General features: G+C 52.5%; 1 protein-coding gene across 4 annotated transcripts in view; it reads right to left on the minus strand.

Moving 5' to 3' along the window:
- Positions 1-22798, minus strand: part of GRID2IP (Grid2 interacting protein) — a 61864-nt gene extending 39066 nt beyond the window's left edge. For 2 of the 4 annotated variants that reach the window (XM_037995471.2, XM_008018745.3), the window contains exons 1-2: positions 22131-22798; positions 10423-10577 (exon numbers count right to left, since the gene is read on the minus strand). In XM_037995471.2, coding sequence (XP_037851399.1) covers positions 10423-10577; positions 22131-22559 — 584 coding nt within the window. In that variant the 5' untranslated portion in view covers positions 22560-22798. Of the gene's footprint in view, positions 1-660; positions 804-10422; positions 10578-22130 lie in introns of those variants that run through there. The other 2 variants (XM_037995472.2, XM_073012804.1) reach the window with 1 other exon arrangement.
- Positions 22799-24446: the final 1648 nt, after the last annotated feature.

The following is a 24446-nucleotide window of genomic DNA, read 5'->3' on the forward strand; positions in this document are numbered from 1 at the left end:
CAACCTCAGTCTCGGCCCTCTGTCCTGTCCCCTCAACCAGCCCAGTTGTAGGAAGGAAAGTGGGCTTTCTTTTTTTTTTTTTTTTTTTTTTGAGACGGAGTCTCGCTCTGTCGCCCAGGCTGGAGTGCAGTGGCCAGATCTCTGCTCACTGCAAGCTCTGCCTCCCGGGTTCACGCCATTCTCCTGCCTCAGCCTCCCGAGTAGCTGGGACTACAGGCGCCCGCCACCTCGCCCGGCTAGTTTTTTTTGTATTTTTTTAGTAGAGACGGGGTTTCACTGTGTTAGCCAGGATGGTCTCGATCTCCTGACCTCGTGATCCGCCCGTCTCGGCCTCCCAAAGTGCTGGGATTACAGGCTTGAGCCACCGCGCCCGGCGGAAAGTGGGCTTTCAATCCCAGCCTTTTGTCCCAACACCGACTCTTTAGGGCCGCGCACGGGTTCTGAGTGCCCAACGCTTAGACCTCGCCGCCCCTGTACCCACCCAGTTTATTTCCAAACTCCCTGAGCCTCGGGCTCCGCCCAGGCTCGGAGGGTGCCCACCCAGTGCAGGGAAGCCCCTCCACGCTCCAGCCCCACCCCCTTTCAAACCAGCCCGAAGCGGATCCGTGGCGCACTAGGCGCACGGTTCCCGGAGGCGCCGGACGCGATGGGCGAATCTACCGAAAGTGCCGAGAGAAGCCCTGGTCCTTCCCCATCTGGAGCCGGGGATCGCGGCGCGGCAGGTACCGAAGGGCAGGGGGTAGCCGAGCCCGGGAGTGGAGCGAGCGCGCCGCGACTCCACGCACCTCTGCCCGGCGAGCGCTCACGGCCCCTCCCGAGCGGTCCCGGCCCGCAGCCCCGCCCCGCCCCCTCTTGGTGGCCCCGCCCCCTCCCGGTGGCCCCGCCTCTCCCCTGCTGGGACTCTTTTGGTCGTTCTGGGGTGCAGCGGAAACTGGGGGCGGTTTGAAGCCGCCGCGCTCACTCCCCTTTGGCTGTGTCCATTATTCCCTCCCCAGGATCCTCGCCTGCGTCCTCTCCAGCCACTGCGCCCCGAACCCCCACACAGTGGCGAGTCCCTGCAGTTTAGAGGAAGCCCCGACGGCATTTGGTAGAGCATGCAGTGTTTTCCGGAGGGGATGGCCTTTGCGCTGGACTCCAGGGCTCAGCAGGAGTCGGCCGGCTAGAAGCAGCCCTCTCTACCTTCTCCGGGGTCGGGGAGGGACCCACCTCAGCCTCCGGAGTAGCTAGAACTACAGGCATGTACCACCATGTCTGGCTAATTCTCGGCTGTGGCCGAGAAGAGGCTGGATAGGGAGACTTTGAACGCCGGGGTCAGCAGCTGAGACCCCACTCTGGGAACAGGAGGGAGCCGCGGCAGGGTTTCAGGGTTCAAGGAGAGGTGGAAGGAATCCAAAAGTTTTGGCACACCAGGAGCGGGGTGATGCTGGGAGGTGACCCAGAGGGGGGTTGTTGGGGTGGGACAAGAAGCTGGATTCCAAAACACAGAGGAGGTGGAGTGTCTGAGGCCCAGGGAGTGCGAGTGAGGACAGGGCGCCCAGGCTGTGACAATCCCCAGGTGAGTGGGGAGGGAGGGAGTAGAGGGCCTCCCTGAGCTGCGCATCCTGCCCTGCCAAGAGAGAAGAGGGGAGGAACATTAAAGGAGAGGAGAGGAAGGCGACAGGAAAGGAGGTCTGGACTCTTCCCTGGGGGCTCTGGGCCTGCCATCCCCTGAACGGCAGCAGGAGGGGACCCCAGCATGCCTGCTTGTGTTGTCATGTCTCAAGGAGTCCCCACTGCCACTGGAGAGGCCCAGAATCAGGCCTGATGAACAAATGATAGAGTTGGGGTAACCAGTTAAAGGCACATCCTGGGGAGGGGCTCTTCAGGGGCACCCCCAACCAGGAACATCAGCATGAGGCCCTCGCCAAAGACAGGCTGGAACAGCAGAGGCGGGATGCCCCAGGCCTTTCCCTCTGTCTCACTCAGAGGGACAGCTCCCATGGGGCAGCCCGTGGGTACCTGTAGGCAGCACAGGGAGGACCCTGTGGGTCCGATCATCGGTCTCTGGTACTGCCCCCACACTGCTCTCCCACACACCACAGCCCCCCATTCCTGGCCCCAGCAAGACCATCACCTTGAAGTGACCTCCCGTGGCTGTACTTCTTCCTGAAAGCAGCCAGAAACAAGAGCCAGTGCCCACTCACGCCGTGCCCTTTCCAAGCCCTGTCCTCAGCTCTGCGAGGGAGAGAAGCAGCTGACAAGCCTCCAAGCCAGCACAGCTCCCTGACGTCTGTGGGGCTCCAGCCATCCCATTATGATTGGAGCCATTCCTGGTTGTATTGTGCCAGCTGCAGTGGCCCAGAATCCAGAACCAGGCATGGCCAAAGGCTCTGAAAACCGTCCACCGTGCTGTGGGCACAGGAGATGCAACCAGGAAGCAGATGCCCAGGGTCGAATCCAGGCACACTACCCCAGGGCCAGGTCTCTGTGGGCACCGTGGGGCCAGCTGTTCATGCCTGTGGCCAGGTGACCCAGGGCAGCATGAGGTGGTCACCCAGTCACCAAGTCATCACCAGGGGACAGGCAACAGCCGGACTTCCCTGAAGTGTCTACTCCAGCAAAAGGCACTGCCTAAGATTCCTCCAGAGTTGTGCTTCTCAACAGTCGTGATTTTGTCCATCCAGAGGATATTTGGCAGTCACTTGGCATTTTGTTATAAAATGACAACTGACAGGGGGTTGTGCTATTGGCTTCTAGAGGGTAGAGGCCTGGGATGCTGGTAAACATCCTATAATGTGCAGGACAGCCCCTGACAACAGAGAAATATCAGCTCCCAAATGTCAGCAGTGCCCTACTTGGGACACCTGCTGTTGGGGAAAAAAGAGCTTCCCTAAGAGAAGCCAATACTAATTGAGCACATATTTTATGCCTGGTGCTTCCATCTACACATCTTATAGAATTCCCCCAATATCTCTCTTATTTATTTATTTATTTATTATTTATTTATTTAGTTATTTATTTATTTATTTGAGACGAAGTCTCGCTCTGTTGCCCAGGCTGGAGTGCAGTGGCGCGATCTCGGCTCACTGTAAGCTCCGCCTCCCAGGCTCACGTCATTCTCCTGCCTCAGCCTCCTGAGTAGCTGGAACTACAGGCGTGCACCACCACGCCCGGCTAATTTTTTGTATTTTTAGTAGAGACGGGCTTTCACCGTGTTAGCCAGGATGGTCTCGATCTCCTGACCTCGTGATCCGCCTGCCTCGGCCTCCCAAAGTGCTAGGATTACAGGTGTGAGCCACCGCTCCCAGCCTATTTATTTATTTATTTGAGACAAAGTCTCGCTCTGTCACCCAGGCTGGAGTGCAGTGACCGGATCTCAGCTCACTGCAAGCTCCGCCTCCTGGGTTTATGCCATTTTCCTGCCTCAGCCTCCCGAGTAGCTGGGACTACAGGCGCCCACCACCTCGCCCGGCTAGTTGTTTTTTTGTATTTTTTAGTAGAGACGGGGTTTCACCAGGTTAGCCAGGATGGTCTCGATCTCCTGACCTCGTGATCCGCCCGTCTAGGCCTCCCAAAGTGCTGGGATTACAGGCTTGAGCCACCGCGCCCGGCCTCTCTTATTTATTTTTAGAGATAGAGTCTTGCTCTGTCACCCAGGCTGGAGTGCAGTGGCATGATCATGAATCACTGCAGCCTCAAATTCCTGGGCTCAAGTGATCCTCCCACCTCAGCCTCCCAAGTAGTTACGACTACTGGCATGTACCACCATGCCTGGCTAATTTTAATATTTTTTTTTGTAGAGATAGGGTCTCGCTCTGTTGCCAGGCTGGTCTTCAACTGCTGGCCTTAAGCAATCCTTCCGCTTCAGCCTCCAAAATCGCTGGGATTATAGGCAGGCACCACTGCTCCCAGCTCATTTTTAAACTTTTTTTTTTTTAAGAGATGGGGTCTTGCTATGTTGTCTAGACTGGCCTTAAGCTCCTGGGCTCCAGTGATCCTCCTACCTCAGCCGCCCAAAATGCTGGGATTACAGGCATGAACCACTAAACCCAGCTACACTTTTTATTTGTATTTTTTGTAGAGATAGGGTTTCACTATGCTGCCCAGACTGGTCTTGAACTCTGGCCTTAAGCAACCCTCCTGCCTCAGCCTCCCAAAATGCTAGGCTTACAGGCATGAACCACTGCGCCCAGCCCCAATAACTCTATATTATGGTGTTTGTGACACTTGGCAGTGAAGCAGAAGAGGGTGACGGGGTGCAGATGGTCCCTCACATGCCACCCTTAGATTCTCAACTCACCTCTTTCCTGCTTTCAGTTGGGTGAGTTCATTTACATGGTTTCCTACCAAGAACCCTGCTGGGAATACCCAGAAACTACCAACCCCATTTTACAGACAAACTGTGGATGTCAGTGAACCTGCTTGAGGTTGCACTGCCAGTGAGTGAACCTGTATTCAAGCCGGGTCTGTCCGGATTCCGAATCCCAGCTTCTACCATGACCTGCCCCCGACCTGACACCCCTGTTCCCCCCACCCCACCACCCATATTTCCTGAAACACTAGTGGACTGCAAAGCTGACTCTGCTTTCCTGTTCCCTCCTGGCCATGTCACGATTTCCAAACTGCCTGGCCTGTCCTAATTAGAAAGCCATTTTCTCACTTCATCAGATCGGGATCCCTTTGGGGAAAGACCCAAATTAGCCTCCCAGTCGCAGGATTAACTGTTGTGGTGAAGGAAGAGGAAATCTGCTTACATGGTGACCACAGACCCATCTCACCCTTTACAGCAGCAGTGCTGTCCAAGGGAACATCTTGTGACGATGGACAAGGTCTACATCCGACTGGTCCTGTACAGTAGCCACTAGCCATATGTCACTGTCACTGTTGTGTGCTTGGAATGTGGCTAGTGAGACTGAGAAGCTGAACTTTATATTTTATCAAATATTAATTACATTTAACTTTTTTATTTTGGAACAGAGTCTGGCTCTATCACCCAGGCTGGAGGCTGGAGTGCAGTGGCTTGATCTCAGCTCACTGCAACCTCCATCTCCCGGGTTCAAGCGATTCTCCTGCTTCAGTCTCCCAAGTAGCTGGGATTACAGGCACCTGCCATCACACCCAGCAAATTTTTTTTTGTTTTTGTTTTTGTTTTTTTTTTGAGACGGAATCTTGCTCTGTCACCCAGGCTGGAGTGCAGTGGCCGGATCTCAGCTCACTGCAAGCTCAGCCTCCTGGGTTCACGCCATTTTCCTGCCTCAGCCTCCCGAGTAGCTGGGACTACAGGTGCCCGCCACCTAGCCCGGCTAGTTTTTTTGGTATTTTTTAGTAGAGACAGGGTTTCACTGTGTTAGCTAGGATGGTCTCGATCTCTTGACCTCGTGATCTGCCCGTCTCGGCCTCCCAAAGTGCTGGGATTACAGGCTTGAGCCACTGCGCCTGGCCTCTTTTTTTTTTTTTTTTTAAGACAGAGTTTCACTCCTGTTGCCCAGGCCGGAGTGCAATGGCATGATCTTGGCTCACTGCAATCTCCGCCTCCCACGTTCAAGCGATTCTCCTGCCTCAGCCTCCCAAGTAGCTGGGATTACAGGCATGTGCCACCACACCCAACTAATTTTGTATTTTTAGTAGAGACGGGGTTTCTCCATGTTGGTCAGGCTGGTCTCAAACTCCCAACCTTAGGTGATCTGCCCGCCTCAGCCTCCCAAATTGCTGGGATTACAGGTGTGAGCCACCACGCTGGGCCCTGCCCAGCTAATTGTTGTATTTTTAGTAGAGACGGGGTTTCACTATGTTGGCCAGGCTGGTCTCAAACTCCTGACCTCAGGTGATCCACCCGCCTCAGCCTCCTAAAGTGCTGGAATTACAGGCATAAGCCACCATGCCTGGCCACATTTAACTTTAAATAACCATGTGTGGCTAGTGACTACTGTGCTAGATGGCCCAGCTTCATGGTGTCACTGGTCCCTTCTACTTCTCCCCAAGCCTTCTATGCTGGCCACTGGGATCACACTTTAGTGAGGCCACACCTCTCTGATTTGGGTGGGTCCTGGCCTCCTTGCAGAGCTTTGACACACACACATGTGTATATTTTTTTGCCTACCACCCTTTGGCTGTTCAATCTCTCACTCAAATCTTACCTCTTGGTGGGGTACAGTGGCTCACACCTGTAATCCCAGAACTTTGGGAAGCCGAGATGGGAGGATCTCTTGAGGCCGGGCCAGCCTGGGCAACATAGTGAGACCCTGTTTCTATTTATAAATTCTTTAAAAAATTAAACCTTGTCTCTCCCCAGTGTGGGGTCCTAAGGCCCAAGTGGTGGCCCTCTGTGGTCCCCTCTACTCCCTGTTGGGTGGTTCACAGCTGGGGACTGTTGGATGCCATAGGCCAGGGTGGCACTGCCCTCTGCTGTGTGGCTAGCACCTGGCCCATCTGAACTCTCCTTGGGGACCGTCCTCCCACATCCACAGGAGGCACCACCAGACTCCACCAGTCACTAAGCCACAGCACCGCCACCTCCTTCTGCCTCCTCCAAGCCTGCCCTGGTTGCTCTGTGCCGAGTTAGCCATCAACTGGCACCCAACCCTGGGAATCACAGCTGCGTCTCTGGCTCCTTCATGCCCCCTCTGACCTCTCTCCAGATGGGGCTGCCCAGAGATTGCTGCCACCCTAGAGACCAGCACACTGTGGGGCCATGGGTGACAGGCGAGCCCTGGGGAGGGAGTTGTTGGTAAGTGGGGGTTTGAAGAGGTAGGGGGTGGCTGAAGCTCTACTGCCAGGGTAACATTCTCCTTGCAAAGCCCAGCTGGGCGCCGCCCCTTCCTCCAGTAGCCTCCCCAGTTTTCCTGGCGCTTACAGCAGAGGCTGCCGTTTCAGGCTGCGGGGACCGGGCATCCCCAGGTGTCCAGGGCTCCCGCTGCCCGGGCTCTAAATCGAGCGCACCCAAGGGTGTTCCCCCTCCCGCGCCCTGCCCGACCTGCTGCAGCGGCTGCCGGCGGCTTGGGGACCAGCAGCGGCTGGGAAAGGCGGGCTTGGGGCTGTCCCGGGGGGCAGGCGGGCTGGCCCGGGAGAGGGGCAGGAACAGACGCCAGCAGCGCTCTGGGGAGAGGAGGAGAACCGAGAGGGCCTCCAGCCGTGCCGGGCTGCCAGCAGCCTGGAGACGAGCGAGCCAACTTCCTGGGGGACAGCTGGGCCGCCTGCGCCCCGCTGGCCCATCCCTGGTGGGGAGGAGCGGGACAGGGGGCTGCCTGTCAATCAGCTCCCCAGGAAGCGCTCAGAGCCGGCGCATCATCTCCGCGGCAAATTCGGCTCTAGAAATAACTTTTTTTCTTTTTTTCCCCTCTTATGATTCTCCTAGCAAGGGGCTCACCCCTTACTCACCCCAGACAGCTCATGGTGGCCTCTTTCGGTGGTGGTCGCCTATGCTCCGCTGCAGAACCGAGAGCTGCGTCGGGGCTGGGGTGGGGTGCGGGGCGGGGAGGGTGGCCAGCCCAGTCCCTGACATTGGCCAGGCCCAGAGGGAGGGGCAGGCTGCGGGGTGAATGGCAGCAAGGGGAGGGGGCGGGCTGAGTCCGGGAAGTGGGAGGGGAGGGATGGGGGAGCAGTTGCAGGCCCGGGAGGCTGGGTGAGGAGGGAACCCCAGCGGGATCTAGGGAGGGAGAACAGCAGTCCAGCCTAGAGGGGGCTTGGTCCAAGCTGGGCAGGCAGCGAGGGCCTCCAAGGATGGAGGTGGAGTCACGAGATTCCTGGGTCCCTCCAGGTGAGGACCCACCAGGATTTTTTTTCTTCTGACAAATAAAGTTAGAGCAGGCCAGGCGCGGTGGCTCAGGTCTGTAATTCCAGCACTTTTGGAGGCTGAGGCGGGCGGATCATTTGAGGTCAGGAGTTCGAGACTAGCTTGGCAAACATGGTGAGACCCCATCTTTCTTTCTTTTTTTTTTTTTTTCTTTTGAGACGGAGTCTCACTCTGTCAACCGGGCTAGAGTGCAGTGGTGCAATCTCAGCTCGCTGCAACCTCTGCCTCCCAGGTTCAAGCAATTCCTCTGCCTCAGCCTCCCGAGTAGCTAGGATTACAGGCGCCTGCCACCACACCCTGCTAATTTTTTGTATTTTTAGTAGAGACGGGATTTCACTATGTTGGCCAGGCTAGTCTCGAACTCTTGATCTCATGCTCTGCCCCCCTCAGACTCCCAAAGTGCTAGGATTACAGGCGTGAGCCACTGTGCCCGGCGGATACCCCGTCTTTACTAAAAACACAAAAATTAGCCAAGTGTGGTGGCGTGGTGGTGCCCAGCTACTTGGGAGGCTGAGGCAGGAGAATTGCTTGAACCCGGGAGGCAGACTTTGCAGTGAGCCGAGATAATGCCACTGCACACCAGCCTGGGTGACAGAGCGAGACTCCGATTCAAAAAAGCTTAGAGTAAAACAGAGCGGAGGAGCAGAAAGTGCACCGCTGACCCTGTCCCCGGTCCTGTGACTGCTCCCAATTTGCTGTGTGGCTGTCTCTGGGAAATGGGGTTAATAACAGTTCTTGGGTGATTCAGTGAAATAATGTTCCTCTAGGGTCTGCTGAGGTCCTTGGCACACATTCATCATCATCATCAAAAGGCATCAAAGGGCCGGGCACCTGACTCATGCCTGTAACGCCAGCACTTTGGGAGGCCGTGGTGGGCGATTGACTGAGCTCAGGAGTTTGAGGCCAGCCTGGACAACATGGTGAAACCTCATCTCTAAAAAAAATACAAAAATTAACTGGGCATGGTGGTGCACACCTGAAGTCCCAACTACTCAGGAGGCTGTGGCAGGAGGATCACTTGAGCCCAGGAGTTGGAGGCTACAGTGAGCCAAGATCATGGCACTGCCCTTCTGCCTGGGCAACATAGGGAGATCCTGTCACAAAACAAAACAAAACAAAACAAGAAGAGTAATCAGGCCGGGTACGGTGGCTCACGCCTGTAATCCACACACTTTGGGAGGCCGAGGTGGGTGGATCACTTGAGGTCAGGAGTTCGAGACCAGCCTGGCCAACATGGTGACACCCCCATCTTTACTAAAAATACAAAAATTAGCTGGGTGTGGTGGCACCTGTAGTCTCAGTTACTCACGAGGTTGAGGCAGGAGAATTGCTTGAACCCGGGAGACGGAGGTTGCAGTGAGCCGAGATCACGCCACTGCACTCCAGCCTGGGCGACAGAGTGAGACTTTGTCTCAAAAGAAAGGAAGATGAAAGACGGAAGGAGGGAAGGGAAGGGAAAGGGAAGGGAAAGGAAGGGAAAGAAAGAGAAAGAAAGCAAGCCAGGTGCGGTGGCTCACGCCTGTAATCCCAGCACTCTGGGAGGCCGAGGTGGATGGTCACGAGGTCAGGAGATTGAGACCATCCTGGCTAACACGGTGAAACTCTGTCTCTACTAAAAATACAAAAAAAAATTAGCCGGGCGTGGTGGCAGGCGCCTGTGTCCCAGCTACTCGGGAGGCTAAGGCAGGAGAATGGCGTGAACCTGGGAGGCGGAGCTTGCAGTGAGCTGAGATCGCGCCACTGAACTCCAGACTGGACGACAGAGTAAGACTCTGTCTCAAAAAAAATGAAAAGAAGGAAAGGAAGAAAGGAAGAAAGAAAACAACAGAGAGAAGAAAGGAAAGAAAGGAAATCAAAGGGCCAAGAGCAGACACGATTTGTAGAGTGGCAGTGGTGGGGGGTACTGAGCCCCACATGACACAGTCCTGGGCTTCCCTGCCCTCACATTGTGCCATTATCCTGTCTCAATAAATAATTGGAAGTGTCTGGTATCCTGTTGGAGAGTTTTACAATCTAGGTTTTAGGGTGGAGCAGGGCAGACTGTGATCTTTTTATTTATTTATTTATTTTTTTGAGACAGTGTCTTGCTCTGTCACCCAGGCTGGAGTGCAGTGGCGCAATCATAGCTCACTGCAGCCCCACCCTCCTGGATTCAAGAAATCTTCCAGCCTCAGCCTCCCAAGTAGCTGGGACTACAAGCATGTGCCACCACACCCAGTTAATTTTTATTTCTTATAGACATGGGGTCTTTCTATGTTGGGCGGGCTGGTCTCCAACCCCTGGCCTCAAGCGGTTCTCCCAGCTCAGCCTCCCAAAGCGCATGGATTACAGGCAGAAGTCACCGTGCCTGGTCAAGATGGTGACTTTAGATCAGAAGGTGGATCCTTTCTGAGGTCTGTCCCAGCCCTTCTCCCATCACTCAAGGTGGTACCCTCGCATCTGGCAGAGCCAAAAGCTGCCTTCTCAGGGTCATTGGCCTCCCCTTGTTTGGGGGTTGCAGGTATGTTGCCATGCAGTTCGAGAGCAGGCTACCATCTACCATCTACCATCTTCCACCTGGGCTGGAAGGGGTGCTTGGGTTGGCTGTGGGGGAATGACGGCCCTAATTGAGACCCACCCTGCCTGTCTATCCTGCCCCCTGCCTGCAGTACCTGAGGTTGTCCAGGAGTGGCCCGCAGGCCTCTCGGGGCAGCGCCAGGGTGAGAGCCCACACCAGGTCATCCACCCGCTGCTCAGCTGCAAACTGCTTCAGCGCGGCAAACACCTGCTCCTTGGCAGTCGGCTGGTCCTCCAAGATTTCATCCACCTGCAAGGAGGGGTCCTGTGAATGACCAAAAGGGATCCAGAGTGGAACCCTGGAGAACTGCTCTCCTCTTTCCTTTCCTCCCTCAGTTTACCTCCACGGGATGGCTGACGTGGGCATACCACCTGAGTGCTGTGCCCATATCATGCCATTTCTTTTTTTTTCTTTCTTTCTTTTTTGAGACAGAGTCTCGCTCTGTCGCCCAGGCTGGAGTGCAGTGGCCGGATCTCGGCTCACTGCAAGCTCCGCCTCCCGGGTTCACACCATTCTCCTGCCTCAGCCTCCGGAGTAGCTGGGACTACAGGCGCCCGCCACCTCGCCCGGCTAGTTTTTTGTATTTTTTAGTAGAGACGGGGTTTCACCGTGTTAGCCAGGATGGTCTCGATCTCCTGACCTGGTGATCCACCCGTCTCAGCCTCCCAAAGTGCTGGGATTACAGGCTTGAGCCACCGCACTCGGCCTTTTTTTCTTTTTTTTTTTTTTTTTTGAGAGAGTCTCACTCTGTCTCCAGGCTGGAGTGCAGTGGTGCGATCTTGGCTTACTGCAACCTCCGCCTCCTGGGTTCAAGTGATTCTCCTGCCTCAGCCTCCTGAGTAGCTGGAATTATAGGCATGCACCACCATGCCCAGCTAATTTTGTAATTTTAGTAGAGACAGGATTTCTCCATGTTGGTCATGCTGGTCTCAAACTCCCGACCTCAGGTGATACACCTGCCTTGGCCTCCCAAAGTGCTGGGATTACAGATGTGAGCCACCACAGCCGGCAATATCATGCCATTTCTAACCTCATATCCTCATATCTGCCCTGCGAAGTGGGCCTGGTCACATGGTTAGTATCTTCATTTTATTTATTTAATTTTTTATGTATATTTATTTATTTATTCATTCATTCATTTTTGTGACAGAGTCTCACCCTGTCACCCAGGCTGGGGTGCAATGGCTCAATCTCCGCTCACTGCAACCTCTGCCTCCCAAATTCAAGAGATTCTCCTGCCTTAGCCTCTAAAGTAGCTGGGATTACAGGTGCCTGCGACCACACCTGGCTAATTTTTTGTATTTAGTAGAGACGGGGTTTTACCATGTTGGCCAGGCTGGTCTCAAACTCCTGACCTCAGGTGACCTACCCACCTTGGACTCCCAAAGTGCTGGGATTACACGTGTCAACCACCGCACCTAGCCAATTTATTTTAGTTTAATTTTTTATAGGCATCATCTCACTCTGTTGTCTAGGCTGGAGTGCAGTGGTGTGATTATAACTTACTGCAGCTTCGACCTCCTGGGCTCAAGTGATCCTCCCTCCTTAGCCTCCCGAATAGCTGGGACCACAAGTGTGTGCCTACATGCTTGGCTACTTTGTTTTTTTATAATCCCTCATCTACTTAAAGAGACCTGGCTAATTAAAAAAAAATTTTTTTTTCTGTAGAGATGGAGTCTTGCTATATTGCCCAGGCTGATCTCAAATTCTGGGTTCAAGTGATCCTTCTACCATGGCCTCCCAAGGTGCTGGGATTACAGGCATCAGCCACCTCTCTTGGCCAGCATCTTCATTTTCCATGTAAGGAAACTGAGGCTGGTAGAGGTGACGGCATCATGGGACGAAAGTGAAAGGTCGGGATTCAAACCCAAGGAGAGCTGTTAGGAAAATATTGTAAAGATCAAAGGAATGAATATAAAAGCTTAAAACCATGCCAGGCACTCAGTAATTGCTAGTTACTATTATTATAATACTACACTCCCTTCCATACTGTGCGCTGAGAGATCCCACAGAGAACATTCTGGCTCCACAAAAAAAGTCCTGGCACATTAGCTTAGGCCTGAATTTTGACTCCCCCGGTTCTCTCTCCAAACTTTTATTTCTTTGTCTTTGTCCCAAACCAGTTGATACTAATCAAGGCATATCTGTGTGGCCATTGGAAATGAGTGTGCAAATGGACACACTGGAAATGAGCGTGCAAATGGGCACGTTGGAAACGAGCGTGCAAATGGGAACGCTGGAAATGAAGGTGCAAGTGGTCATGTTGGAAATGAGCGTGCAAAGGGTCATGTTTCTGGAAGGCAGGTTGTTAAGTGTGTCCAAAGCCCATCCTTTTATCCAGTGATCTCACATCTAGGAATTTCTCTTAGATACATCCTGGCAAGACACATGCATGATGACGTATGAGTGAGGTGGTTCACCTGTGTATTATTTCTAACACTGAGATGTTGGCAGCAATATAAACATCTGACAGTAGGGGTTAAATAATTGCAGTACATCCATGTGGGAGATATTTGTAGTTTCTTGGCTATCCAGGCCAAAACCAAAGAGGAAAGTCTCAGCCGGGCGCGGTGGTTCACAACTGTAATCCCAGCACTTTGGGAGGCGGGCGGATCACTTGAGGTGAGGTGTTCGAGACCAGCCTGGCCAACGTGGTGAAACCTCATCACTACTAAAAATACAAAAATTAGCCAGGCGTGGTGGTGGGTGCCTTTATTCATCCCAGCTACTCGGGAAGCTGAGGCAAGAGAATTGCTTGAACCCAGAAGTCGGAGGTTGCAGTAAGCCGAGATCTTGCCATTGCATTCCAGCCTGGGCAACAAGAGCAAAGACTCCGTCTCAAAAAAAAGAAAGAAAGAAAGAAAGAAAATCCCAAAGTAGGTGGGAGGCAAGATCCTGGCAGGGCCAGGGGCAGTGGCTTATACCTGTAATCCCAGTGCTTAGGGAGACCGAGGCAGGAGGATTGTTTGAGGCCAGGAATTCAAGACCATCCTGGGCAACACAGCATGACTCCATTTCTACAAACATTTTTTTTTGTTGTTTTTTTTTAATTAGCCAGGCATGGTGGTGCACGCCTGTAGTCTCAGCTACTTGGGAGGCTAAAGTGAGAAGATCACTTGACCTCAGGAAGTTGAGGCTGCAGTGAGCCAAGATTGTGCCACTGCACTCTACAGTCTGGGCAACAGATCAAGACCCCATTTCAATAAATAAATACGAAAATAAAACCACGAAATAGGGAGTGATGGCTAAGGAGTGCAAATTTCTTGTTAGAGTGAGCAAATTGTTTGAAAATGAATGGTAGTGATGGGTGTTAAAATTCTGTGAATGGATTAAAAATCGTCGAATTGCCCACACGTCATACAATTTAGCCACTGAAAGCACATGCTCCATGAGACCCCTCCCTTGTTGGCTGAGGGTCTGGTTGTCTCTGAACACTGACAGCTGGAGCTGACCCGGAAGCAAGGCTGGGCGACTGAGTGAGTCCATGAGTCGTTCACGTCTCCCTCTCTTGAGGACTTGTGGGTGCAACTTCAGCCTGAACAGGGGCTGTCAGGCCCCGCCTCTCTCACCCTCATCCGCCTACAAACTTCTCAACAGACTCTACAACCTTCCCTTCCATCTTCTGCTCTCAGAGGCTGAAGAGGCCCCCTTCCGGCCGGGTGTGGTGGGTCACAGCTGTCATCCCAGCACTTTGAGAGGCAGAGGTGGGCGGATCATCTGAGGTTAGGAGTTCGAGACCAACCTGGCCAACATGGTGAAACCCCCCCATCTCTACTACAAATACAAAAATTAGCTGGGCGTGATGGCAAACGCCTGTAATCCCGGTTACTCGGGAGGCTGAGGCAGGAGAATTGCTTGAGCCTGGGAGGTGGAGGTTGCAGTGAACCAAGATCGTGCTACTGCATTCCAGCCTGGGTGACAGAGCAAGACTGTGTAAAAAAAAAAAAAAAAAAAAATCCCTTTTCCTAGTCAATGCCAAACCACCAGGCCACAGACACCTCACCATTCCCAGTCTCCACCCTTTCTTCCTGCCACCTACTTGTCATTCAGCTTTCAGCTCAAAGATCATCTCATCAGGCCACCCTTTCCTGGCCACCCTTTCCTGGCCACCCTGTCAAAGGGGGTTCCATCACTCTCACTTCACCCTGTTTATGCCTCCACTGTATTCATCATCATCTTTTATTTTTTCTTTTTTGGAGGCAGGGTCTTGCTCTATTGCCCAGGCTGGAGTGCAGTGGTGTGATCATAGCTCCCTGTGGCCTTGAACTCCTATGTTCAAGTGATCCTCCCATTTCTGCCTTCCGAGTAGCCAGGATCACAGGTGCACACCACTGTGCTTATTATTTTTTGAGACAAAGTCTCACTCTGTTTCTCACTCTGTTGCTCTGTGCAGTGTCAGGATCTCAGCTCACTGCAACCTCCACCTCCTGAGTTCAAGCAGTTCTCCTGACTCAGCCTCCCAGGTAGCTGGGATTACAGGCAAATGCCACCACATCTGGCTCATTTTTGTAATTTTTGTAGAGATGGGGTTTCACCATATTGGCCAGGCTGGTCTTGAACTCCTGACCTCAGGTGATCTGCCCACCTCAGCCTCCCAAAGTGCTGGAATTACAGGTGTAAGCCATTGCGCCTGGCCTATCATGATCTTTAATAGCTTGTGTATTGATTAATCCACTTGCTTACTGTCTGTTCCCCTGCAGTAATGTTAGGTGTGAGAAGTCAGGCTCCTTGTCTGTGTTGCTCATGGCTGTTTCCCCTGTCCTCTCTCACCCTGATCCGCCTACAAACTTCTCAACAGACTCTACAACCTTCCCTTCCATCTTCTGCTCTCAGAGGCTGAAGAGGCCCCCTTCCAGCCGGGTGTGGTGGGTCACAGCTGTCATCCCAGCACTTTGAGAGGCAGAGGTGGGCGGATCACCTGCGGATCACCAGAGGTGGGCCTGTCCTGCACATCACAGGCCCATGATCAGTGACTGGTAAATGCATGATATTCTTTTTCTTTCTTTCTTTCTTTCTTTTTTTTTTTTTTGAGATGGAGTGTCACTCTTGTTGCCCAGGCTGGAGCACAGTGGCATGATCTCGGCTCACTGCAGCCTCTGCTTCCCAGGTTCAAGTGATGCTCCTGCCTCACCCTCCCGAGTAGCTGGGATTACAGGCACCTGCCACCACACCCAGCTAATGTTTTGTGTTTTCAGTAGAGACAGAGTTTCTCCATATTGGCCAGGCTGGTCTGGAACTCCTGACCTCAGGTGATCCACTCTCCTCAGCCTCCCAATGTGCTGGGTTTACAGGCGTGAGCCACTGCGCCTGGCCTGCATGGTTTTCAGTATCTCTACTTCTCCATTCCCTGCAGCTTATATAAATGTTCAAGTCTCTCTCAAGCTATAAATAAATAAATGGGCACAGCGGCTTATGCCTATAATCCCAGAGCTTTGGGAGGACAAGGTGAGAGGATCGCTTGAGGCCAGGAGTTGGAGACCAGCCTGGGCAACATAACCAGACCCTGTCTCTAAAAAATGAAAAAGTTAGCCAGATGTGGTGGTGCACACCTGTAGTCCCAGCTACTCGGGAGGCTGAGGTGGGAGGATCTCTTGGGTCTGGGAAATCAAGGCTGCAGTGAGCCATAATCACACCACTGCGCTCCAGCCTGGGCGACAGAGCAAGACCTGTCTCTATAAACAAACAAACAAACAAACAAACAAAAGACAATCCTCCTTCGATCCCGAAAGCTGCTCATTCTCCTCCCTTTTCTAGTCCAGAGCCGTCTACACGTGCTGTTGCAGTACCACTGCCCTTTGCCACTGCAGTTCACTCTTGCACTTGTGGCTCTCCACGACCCTGTTCCGGCCAAGAACCCTAGTCGGTGACTCCCAGACCTCGATCTTCAGCCCAGAGCTCGTTGTTGAACTCCAGAACTGTATATCCACCTGCTTTCTAGATGATTCCAAAAGGGAGGAGAAGTAGCAAGAGGCTTCGAAGGTTTCCAGTCAGAGGCCGCGTTCTGTGCACGTCTGAATCCTAGCACAGACACACCATGAGTCTGTGGAACCGTCTGTCTCCCCAACCCAGGTGTGATGCCTGTCCAGCCCCAAGCACAGGGCCTGGCACATATTAGGCACTCGGTGAATGTGGATGGGACTGAACCAAAAAGCAGCCTTGCATTGAACTTCCTGCAGGCCCCCAGCTCACCTCTGTTTCCCTCCCTGTGAGCGGGCCAGGCTGGCAGCACCAGCCACCCCCTCCCCGTGCACGCGCCGTGCTGAGAAAGGTTGCCGGTTTGAAAATCAAAGTCAGCAGCAACCTCGATTCAAAGGAGAACATGGCTGGCTGCAGAGATGTTTTATGTAAGAAAGAGGAGAAAATAGTTCCTCCCTCCTGGGGCCTGTGCCACAGTATGGTTTCGGTGTCAGTTATTACCCAGATGTTCTCAGCCTACATCTAAGCATGAGGTATCATCACGGGACACTAATGGATTTTCTATTAAATATCAGCCACTTCAAGGAGGAAAAACTGGGGCAGGCAGAGAGTGCAGGCGACAACTGGAGGGCTGGTGATTGAAAACCAACCAGTCCGGCACAGTGTCTCATGCCTGTAATCCCAGCACTTTGGAAGGCAGAGGCAGGCGGATCACTTGAGGTCAGGAGTTTGAGACTAGCTTGACCAACATGGTGAAACCCCATCTCTACTTGAACTCCTGACCTCAGATGACCCATCTGCCTCGGCCTCCCAAAATGCTGGGATTATAGGTGTGAGCCACTGTGCCCAGCCAAGCCACCAAGCCTGGCCGGTCTCTACTTAAAAAAGTACAAAATTAGCCGGGTGTGGTGGTGCAAGCCTGTAATCCCAGCTACTTGGGAGGCTGAGGCAGGAGAATTGCTTGAACCCAGGAGGTGGAAGTTGCAGTGAGCCGAGATCACGCCGCTGCACTCCAGCCTGGGCAACAAGAGTGAAACTCTGTCTCAAAAAAAAAAAAAAAAAAAAGAAAGAAAAAAAAAGATAGAAAGAAAACCAACTGGGCTCCACGGAGGCCCTTCATCTTCCCGAGGCAGTCATTTTTGGAGATTCACTCTCAGCTTTTGTGGGTGCCCAGCAAGCCCTAACCGAAATCCTCCACTCCCCTGTTCCTCCTTGCCTGAAAACACACTGCAACTGGCCTGGGCAGCCTGTCGGATTCTACCCTCAGCGGGGTGCTGCCCAGCCCTGCTCTTAGGCAGGTCTTCTTTCGCATCCTGCCCTGTTTGGGGCTCTGAACGTGCCCCCTTCCAATGCTGCAGGGATTAGATGGAGTCTGGGATAGACCTTTGGTTCCATGGCAGGTGATCCGGGATTGTAGCAGGCATTACTTGCACTCACCAATATTTCTAGGTCTTTCCTCTTTTCTGGACACATATTAGACTACATTTCCCAGCATCCTTAGGGAACAGCAGTGTGACCAGTTCTGACCAATGAGCACTGAGGACAGGTGCTGTCCTAACAGCAGATGCACAATTTTCCATGCTCTCTTCCTCTTCCATAGGGAATCCTGAAGCTTCACATCGAGATGGAGGAGTCTGAAATACTGAGACCTCGTATGGACATCAAGCCACCCTAGAAGGTCTCCTGACCCCCTAGAGGACTCTGTGGTTGAAAAGTAAACTTCTGTGGTGCAAAGGCACTGAGATGTTGATTTTGGATCAGGCATAGTGGCTCACACCTATAATCCCAGCACTTTGGGAGGCTGAGGCAGGAGAACTGCTTGAGGCCAGGAGTTTGAGACTAGCCTGGGCAACATAGCAAGACCTCATCTCTCCAATCTTTTTTTTTTTTAAATCAGCCAGGTGTGGTGGTGCATACCTGTGGTCCCAGCTACTAGAGGGGCTGAGGCAGGAGGATCACTTGAGCCCAGGAGTTGGAGGCTGTAGTGAGCTATGATTGCACCACTGCACTCCAACCTGGGCAACAGAGCTAGACCCTGTCTCAACAACGACAACAAAAAATGTTGGATTTGTTTGTTATAGCAGCAGAGCCTGTTGTGGGTACAGGAAGAAAGTCACAGCTTTGGAAGATCTGGACATTGGTGATGGAGGGAAGCTGGAGTTGAGTCCTGTGTGTATGCGAGTGTGTGTACCTGGCCACAGAGGCTGGTCTGCTCAGGGTCGGAAAAGCCCATTCGGGGGATCAGGCTAGGATACATGATAGAGGAGACACTCCTGAGGGGGTTAATTTGGAAGGGGTTAGGACTGGACCAAGCTTGGGCACTGGAGGAGGCCAGAGTGGGTGGAGACCTGATGCCTGGGCAGTGGGCTGGGAGGCATTTCTGCAATAGTCAAACTCCAACAGAGTTTCCAGGCTCCCTGACCTCCCAAACCCGACAGCCAAGTGTTGCTGGGGCAGAACTGAGCAGATTCCCCTCTGCAGGGGAAAAGTCTGTAAGCTTGATAACACAGCAGGGTGGCTATAATCAATAATAACTTAATTGTACATTTTAAAATATCTTAGGCCAGGCACAGTAGTTCATGCCTATAATTCCAGTACTTTTGGGGGGCTGAGGTAGGCAGATCTCCTGAGGTCAGGAGTTCGAGACCAGCCTGGACAACATACATAGTGAAACTGCGTCTCTACTATAAATACAAAACTTAGCCAGGCATGGTGGTGGGCTCCTGTAATACCAGCTCCTTGGGAGGTTGAGGCAGGAGAATTGCTTAAACCCGGGAGGCAGAGGTTGCAGTGAGCCGAGATTGCACCACCGTACTCTGGTCTGGGTAACAGAGTGAGACTCCGTCTCCAAAAAAAAATAATACAAACTTAGACTGTAGATAAATTGCTTATAACTCAAAGGATAAATGCTTGAGGGGATGGGTACCCCATTGTCCATGACATGCTTATTTCACATTGCATGCCTGTATCAAAATATCTCAGATACCCCATAAATATACACACCTACTAGGTACCCACAAAAATTAAAAATGAAAATAATGTAAAAAAAGTCAGCCGGAGTGGTGGCTCACACTTGTAATCCCAGCACTTTGGGAGGCCGCAGCAGGTGGATCACGAGGTCAGGAGTTCAAGACCAGCCTGGCCAATATGGTGAAACCCCATCAAAAAAAAAGATTAGCTGAGCCTGGTAGCCCACACCTGTAATCCCAGCTACTCAGGAGGCTGAGGCAGGAGAATCACTTGAACTCGGGAGGTGGAGGTTGCAGTGAGCTGAGATCGCGCCACTGCACTCCAGCCTGGGTGACAGAGTGAGACTCTGTCTCAAAAAAGAAAAAAGAAAAAAAAAAAATCTATGAGCTCAAGTGTCCCAGCCGCCAAGCAAATACTGAGTTTCCAGGCTTCACGTCCACAGAGGCCCGATGCCCAGGCAGGGGTAGGGACCGAGTGTTGTGGCTCCGGAATATTTCCTAGTTGCACACAGGCTCACTTTTGGTTCCATTCAAGTATTAGTGAAATAAAGGCCTTGGGATCCCATCTGAAAGCCCTGGAGGACGGGAGTGAAGGCGGGTGGTGTGGAAGGTTGCTGTACGGGGACCTTGTCAGTGGCCTGGGGTAGATGTGACCATACTAGGCAGCTTCTTCTTTTATAACAGTGTCACATTCCAGGTTTCTTGGAATTGCCTGGATCTGTCCAGCAAATGGCAGGTTCCTGCAAATCAGGGGTTGCTTGAAATTCAGGCCTGAGACTGACTCCATCCTCCCTCTTTCCATCCCAGTCCTGGGTCTCTGAATGGTGCCTCCATCTTGCCTTGTGGCCACTCCCCGCTTCCTGCAGGTGACTCAGGTCTTGGGTTCTTCTTGTGGCTGAAGGTCTGATCCATTCCAGGCTCCTGATTCTTTTTTTTTTTTTTTTTTGAGACGGAGTCTCGCTCTGTCGCCCAGGCTGGAGTGCAGTGGCTGGATCTCAGCTCACTGCAAGCTCCGCCTCCTGGGTTTACACCATTCTCCTGCCTCAGCCTCCCGAGTAGCTGGGACTACAGGCGCCCGCCACCAAGCCTGACTAGTTTTTTTTGTATTTTTTTAGTAGAGACGGGGTTTCACCGTGTTAGCCAGGATGGTCTCCATCTCCTGACCTCGCAATCCGCCCGTCTCGGCCTCCCAAAGTGCTGGGATTACAGGCTTGAGCCACCGTGCCCGGCCAGGCTCCTGATTCTTAATCTTCAGGGCCACTCTAATATTCCACCTACAACCTATCACAGCCTGGTTTGTGCCAAAGTCAAGAGGAAATGCCTTTGGAAGACTGGTGAACCCAAACTAGGGCCTCCTGCAGCCAACAAGCCAGAGAGGCCGCTGTGCAAGGGCAGGCCTAATCCTGGTTCTGTGGGGGCTTAGAACAGGTGTGACTCTTTTACACTTTTTTTTTGGTTGGAGGGAATGGAGTCTCACTCTGTCACCCAGGCTGCAGTGCAGTAGCTTGATCTCAGCTCACTGCAACCTCCGCCTCCCAAGCTCAATTAATCCTCCCACCTCAACCCCGTTCAGTAGCTGGGACCACAGGCGTGAGCCACCACACTTGACTGCTTTTATATATATATACACACACATATATGTATATATATATATATATTTTTTTTTTTGATAGAGATGGGATTTCACCACACTGCCCAGGCTAGTCTCAAACTCCTGAGCTCAAGTCATCAGCCCTCCTCGGCCTCCCAAAGTGCTGGGATTACAGGCGTGAGCCACCTCACCCCACTGGCTCTTTTACATTTGATCTTAGATGAAGGGCCAAGAAACGATATCTGTGGCACTTTTTATTTTATTTTTTTATTTTAGAGATGGGGTCTCACTCTGTCACCCAGGCTGGAATGCAGTGGTGCAATCATATCTCACTGCAGCCTCAAACTCCCAGGCTCAAGCGATCTTCCCGCCTCAGCCTCCTGAGTAGCTGGGACTATAAGGCATGCACCACCATGCCCAGCTAGGTTTTGATTTTTTTTTTTTTTTATAGAGATGGGGTCTCCTTATGTTGCCCAGGCTGGCCTTGAACTCAGGGTCTCAAGTGATCCTCCCACCTTGGCCTCCTAAAATGCTAGGATTACAGCTAGCACCTGGCCTGCAGTTAAGTTTTAATGGGGAGGATAGACAGGGAAAGGGGCACGTGGGAACCTTCTGGTGTCACTTATTCTATAGTCTACATTACATTTTTATCTATATTCTATTATTTTATATATTATCAGGAGGGTGGTTATTCAAGGGAGTATGCATATGGAAAATTGAGCTGAACACTTAATGCACTTTACACCTATAGTACCTTAATAAAAAAGAAAAACAAGTGAATAAAAATTGCAAAATTAGGCCGGGTGCAGTGGCTCATGCCTGTAATCCCAACATTTTGGGAGGTCAGGGCAGGCAGATCACTTGAGGTCAGGAGTTTGAGACCAGACTGACCAACATGGTGAAACCCCGTCTCTACTAAATATACAAAAAAAAAAAAAAAATTAGCTGGTGTGGTGGCAAACGCCTGTAATCTCAGCTACTTGAAGAATGAAGCAGGAGAATCACTTGAACTTGGGAGGCAGAAGTTGTAGTAAGCCAAGATCTCGCCACTGCACTCCAGCCTGGGCGACAAAGTGAAACTCTTGTCTCAAAAAACAAAAAAAAAAAACGAAAAAAACAAAATTAAATGCAAGGTTTTGAAGTTGAGCACTCCCGCATTTCTCTTAAATCTGACCCCTTAAGTTTCCTTACCTTTGGCCCTTGGGGAGCGGCGCCCGCCCACTCCCCGCCCACATTATAAGCCCCTCCCCCCAGCGCCCCCTTTTCCCGCTCCCTTGTCCGTCTCGCTCCAGGTCTCTCCAGCTCCTCCTTCCCCCAGCGCCCTACCTTGCGGCTGAACTCCTGGGCCTTGCGCCTGCGCTCTCGGTGCACCGCTTCCGGGCGCTTGCGGCCAGCCAAGCGAAGCAGCTCGCGGCCCAGAGCTAGGCCGCGGCCGCACCGCGGGGACCGCAAGACTGTGGTTGGGGCCGCGGGGCCGGATCCTGGGCCGGGACCACCGTCGGGACCTGGGAGCACACCCAGGCTGGGCGGCACACGTGGGCAGCGCCGTGCCAGGCGCACGAGGCGCTCGCGGCTCAGACCACCCACCGCCAGCCCCTCCACCTCCAGGATCTGGTCCCCTGGCCGCAGTCCTCCGGCATGCGCGCTGCTTCCCTCGGCCACCTCCAGGACGAAGCAGGGGCCGGAGCCACCTAGCCGGAAGCCAAAGTCCTCCGGCCAGCCCTGGTTGGTGGTCGGCATGGCAGCGGTGGCCATGCACCTGCAACTGGAGACAGAACAGGGATTTCCTTGCGGCTCTGTCCGTGGCTTTAAAGCCACTCAAAGGCCCAGGGCATGGGCCACTGACGGCCTCTACTTATCTCTCTGACTCTGTCTTTGTCTCAATTCCCTTCCATCTGTCTGTTCTTTTTTTTTTTGAGATGCAGTTTTGCTCTTGTTGCCCAGGCTGGAGTGCAATGGCGTGATCTTGCTCACCACAACCTCTGCCTCTTGGATTCAAGTATTTCTCCTGCCTCAGCCTCCCAAGTAGCTGGGATTACAGGCATGTGCCACCACACCCAGCTAATTTTGTATTTTTAGTAGAGACAGAGTCTTTCCATATTGGTCAGGCTAGTCTCAAACTCCTGGACCTTAGGTGATCTGCCTGCCTTGGCCTCCCAAAGTGTTGGGATTACAGGCATGAGCCACCATGCCAGGCTTGCCTAATTTTTGTATTTTTTGTAGAGACAGTGTTTCACCATGTTACCCAGGCTGGTCTTGAACTCCCGGCCTCAGGTGATTCATCTGCCTTGGCCTCTCAAAATGCTAGGATTATAGACATGAGCCATCATGCCTGGCCTATTTTTTTTTTTTTTAAACTAAAAACAAAATTGGGGAGGGGGTGTAAAAGAAAAGTGACTCTTCCTTAAAGTTTTCTTTTGAGTGCCTGGGAATTTTTTTTTTTTTTTGAGATGGAGTCTCCCTCTGTCGCGGAGGCTGGAGTGCAGTGGCGCATGGTCTCTGCTCACTGCAAGCTCCGCCTCCCAGGTTCACGCCATTCTCCTGCCTCAGCCTCCTGATAGCTAGGACTACAGGCCCCTGTCACCATGCCCAGCTAATTTTTGTATTTTTTTTTTTTTTTTAGTGGAGACAGGGTTTCACCGTGTTAGCCAGGATGGTCTCGATCTCCTGACCTCGTGATCCACCCCACCTCGGTCTCCCAAAGTGCTGGGATTACAGGCGTGAGCCACCGCACCGGGCCTAGGGCCTTGGATTTTTAACCAATGTGGCCACACCCTTTTCCATGGGCCTCTCGTGCTTCCACAGGTCTGTTTTACTGTCTTACACGATATACTTGGCTTCCATGGGCCCTCCTCACTTCCTACACCTTAATCCCTCTTCTTACCCCTCTCCATCTGCCAAAATTCCCTTTCAGGATCTGGCATGAATCATATACTTCCTGAAGCCCAGAATGTTGGAGCAGAATGGTCTCCCAGAGACCATTCATATCTCTGGGACTTTATTTTATTTTATTTAGTTTTTGAGACAGAGTCTTGTGCTGTCACCCAGGCTGGAGTGTAGTGGTGTGATCTCGGCTCACTGCAACCTCTGACTCCCAGGTTCAAGCAATTCTCCTGCCTCAGCCTCCCGAATAGCTGGGATTACAGGTGCCCACCACCACGCCCAGCTACTTTTTGTATTTTTAGTAGAGACAGAGTTTCACCATATTGGCCAGGCTGGTCTCCAACTCCTGATCTCAGGTGATCCACCTGCCTCGGCCTCCCAAATTGCTGTGATTACAGGCGTGAGCCACAGCGCCCAGCCTCTGGGGCTTTCTTTTATTTTGCTTTGTTTTTTAGAGGCAGTCTCACTCTGTCGCCCAGTCTGGAATGCAGAAACGTCATCATATCTCACTGCAGACTTGACCTTCCAAGCTGAAGTCATCCTCCTGCCTCAGCCTCCTGAGTGGCTGGTACCACAGGCGCATACTACCATGCCCACCTAATTTTTTAAAAAAGTTTTATAGAAATAGGGTCTCACTCTGGTGCCCAGACAGGTCTCAAACTTCTGGGCTCAAGCGATCCTCCTTCTTCAGCTTCCCAAAGTGCTGGGATTACACGTGTGAGCCATTGCACCCAGCCTGCAGGAGAATTTAGAAACCTC

The sequence above is a fragment of the Chlorocebus sabaeus genome, chromosome 28 (assembly GCF_047675955.1).
Source record: "Chlorocebus sabaeus isolate Y175 chromosome 28, mChlSab1.0.hap1, whole genome shotgun sequence".
NCBI lineage: Eukaryota > Metazoa > Chordata > Mammalia > Primates > Cercopithecidae > Chlorocebus > Chlorocebus sabaeus.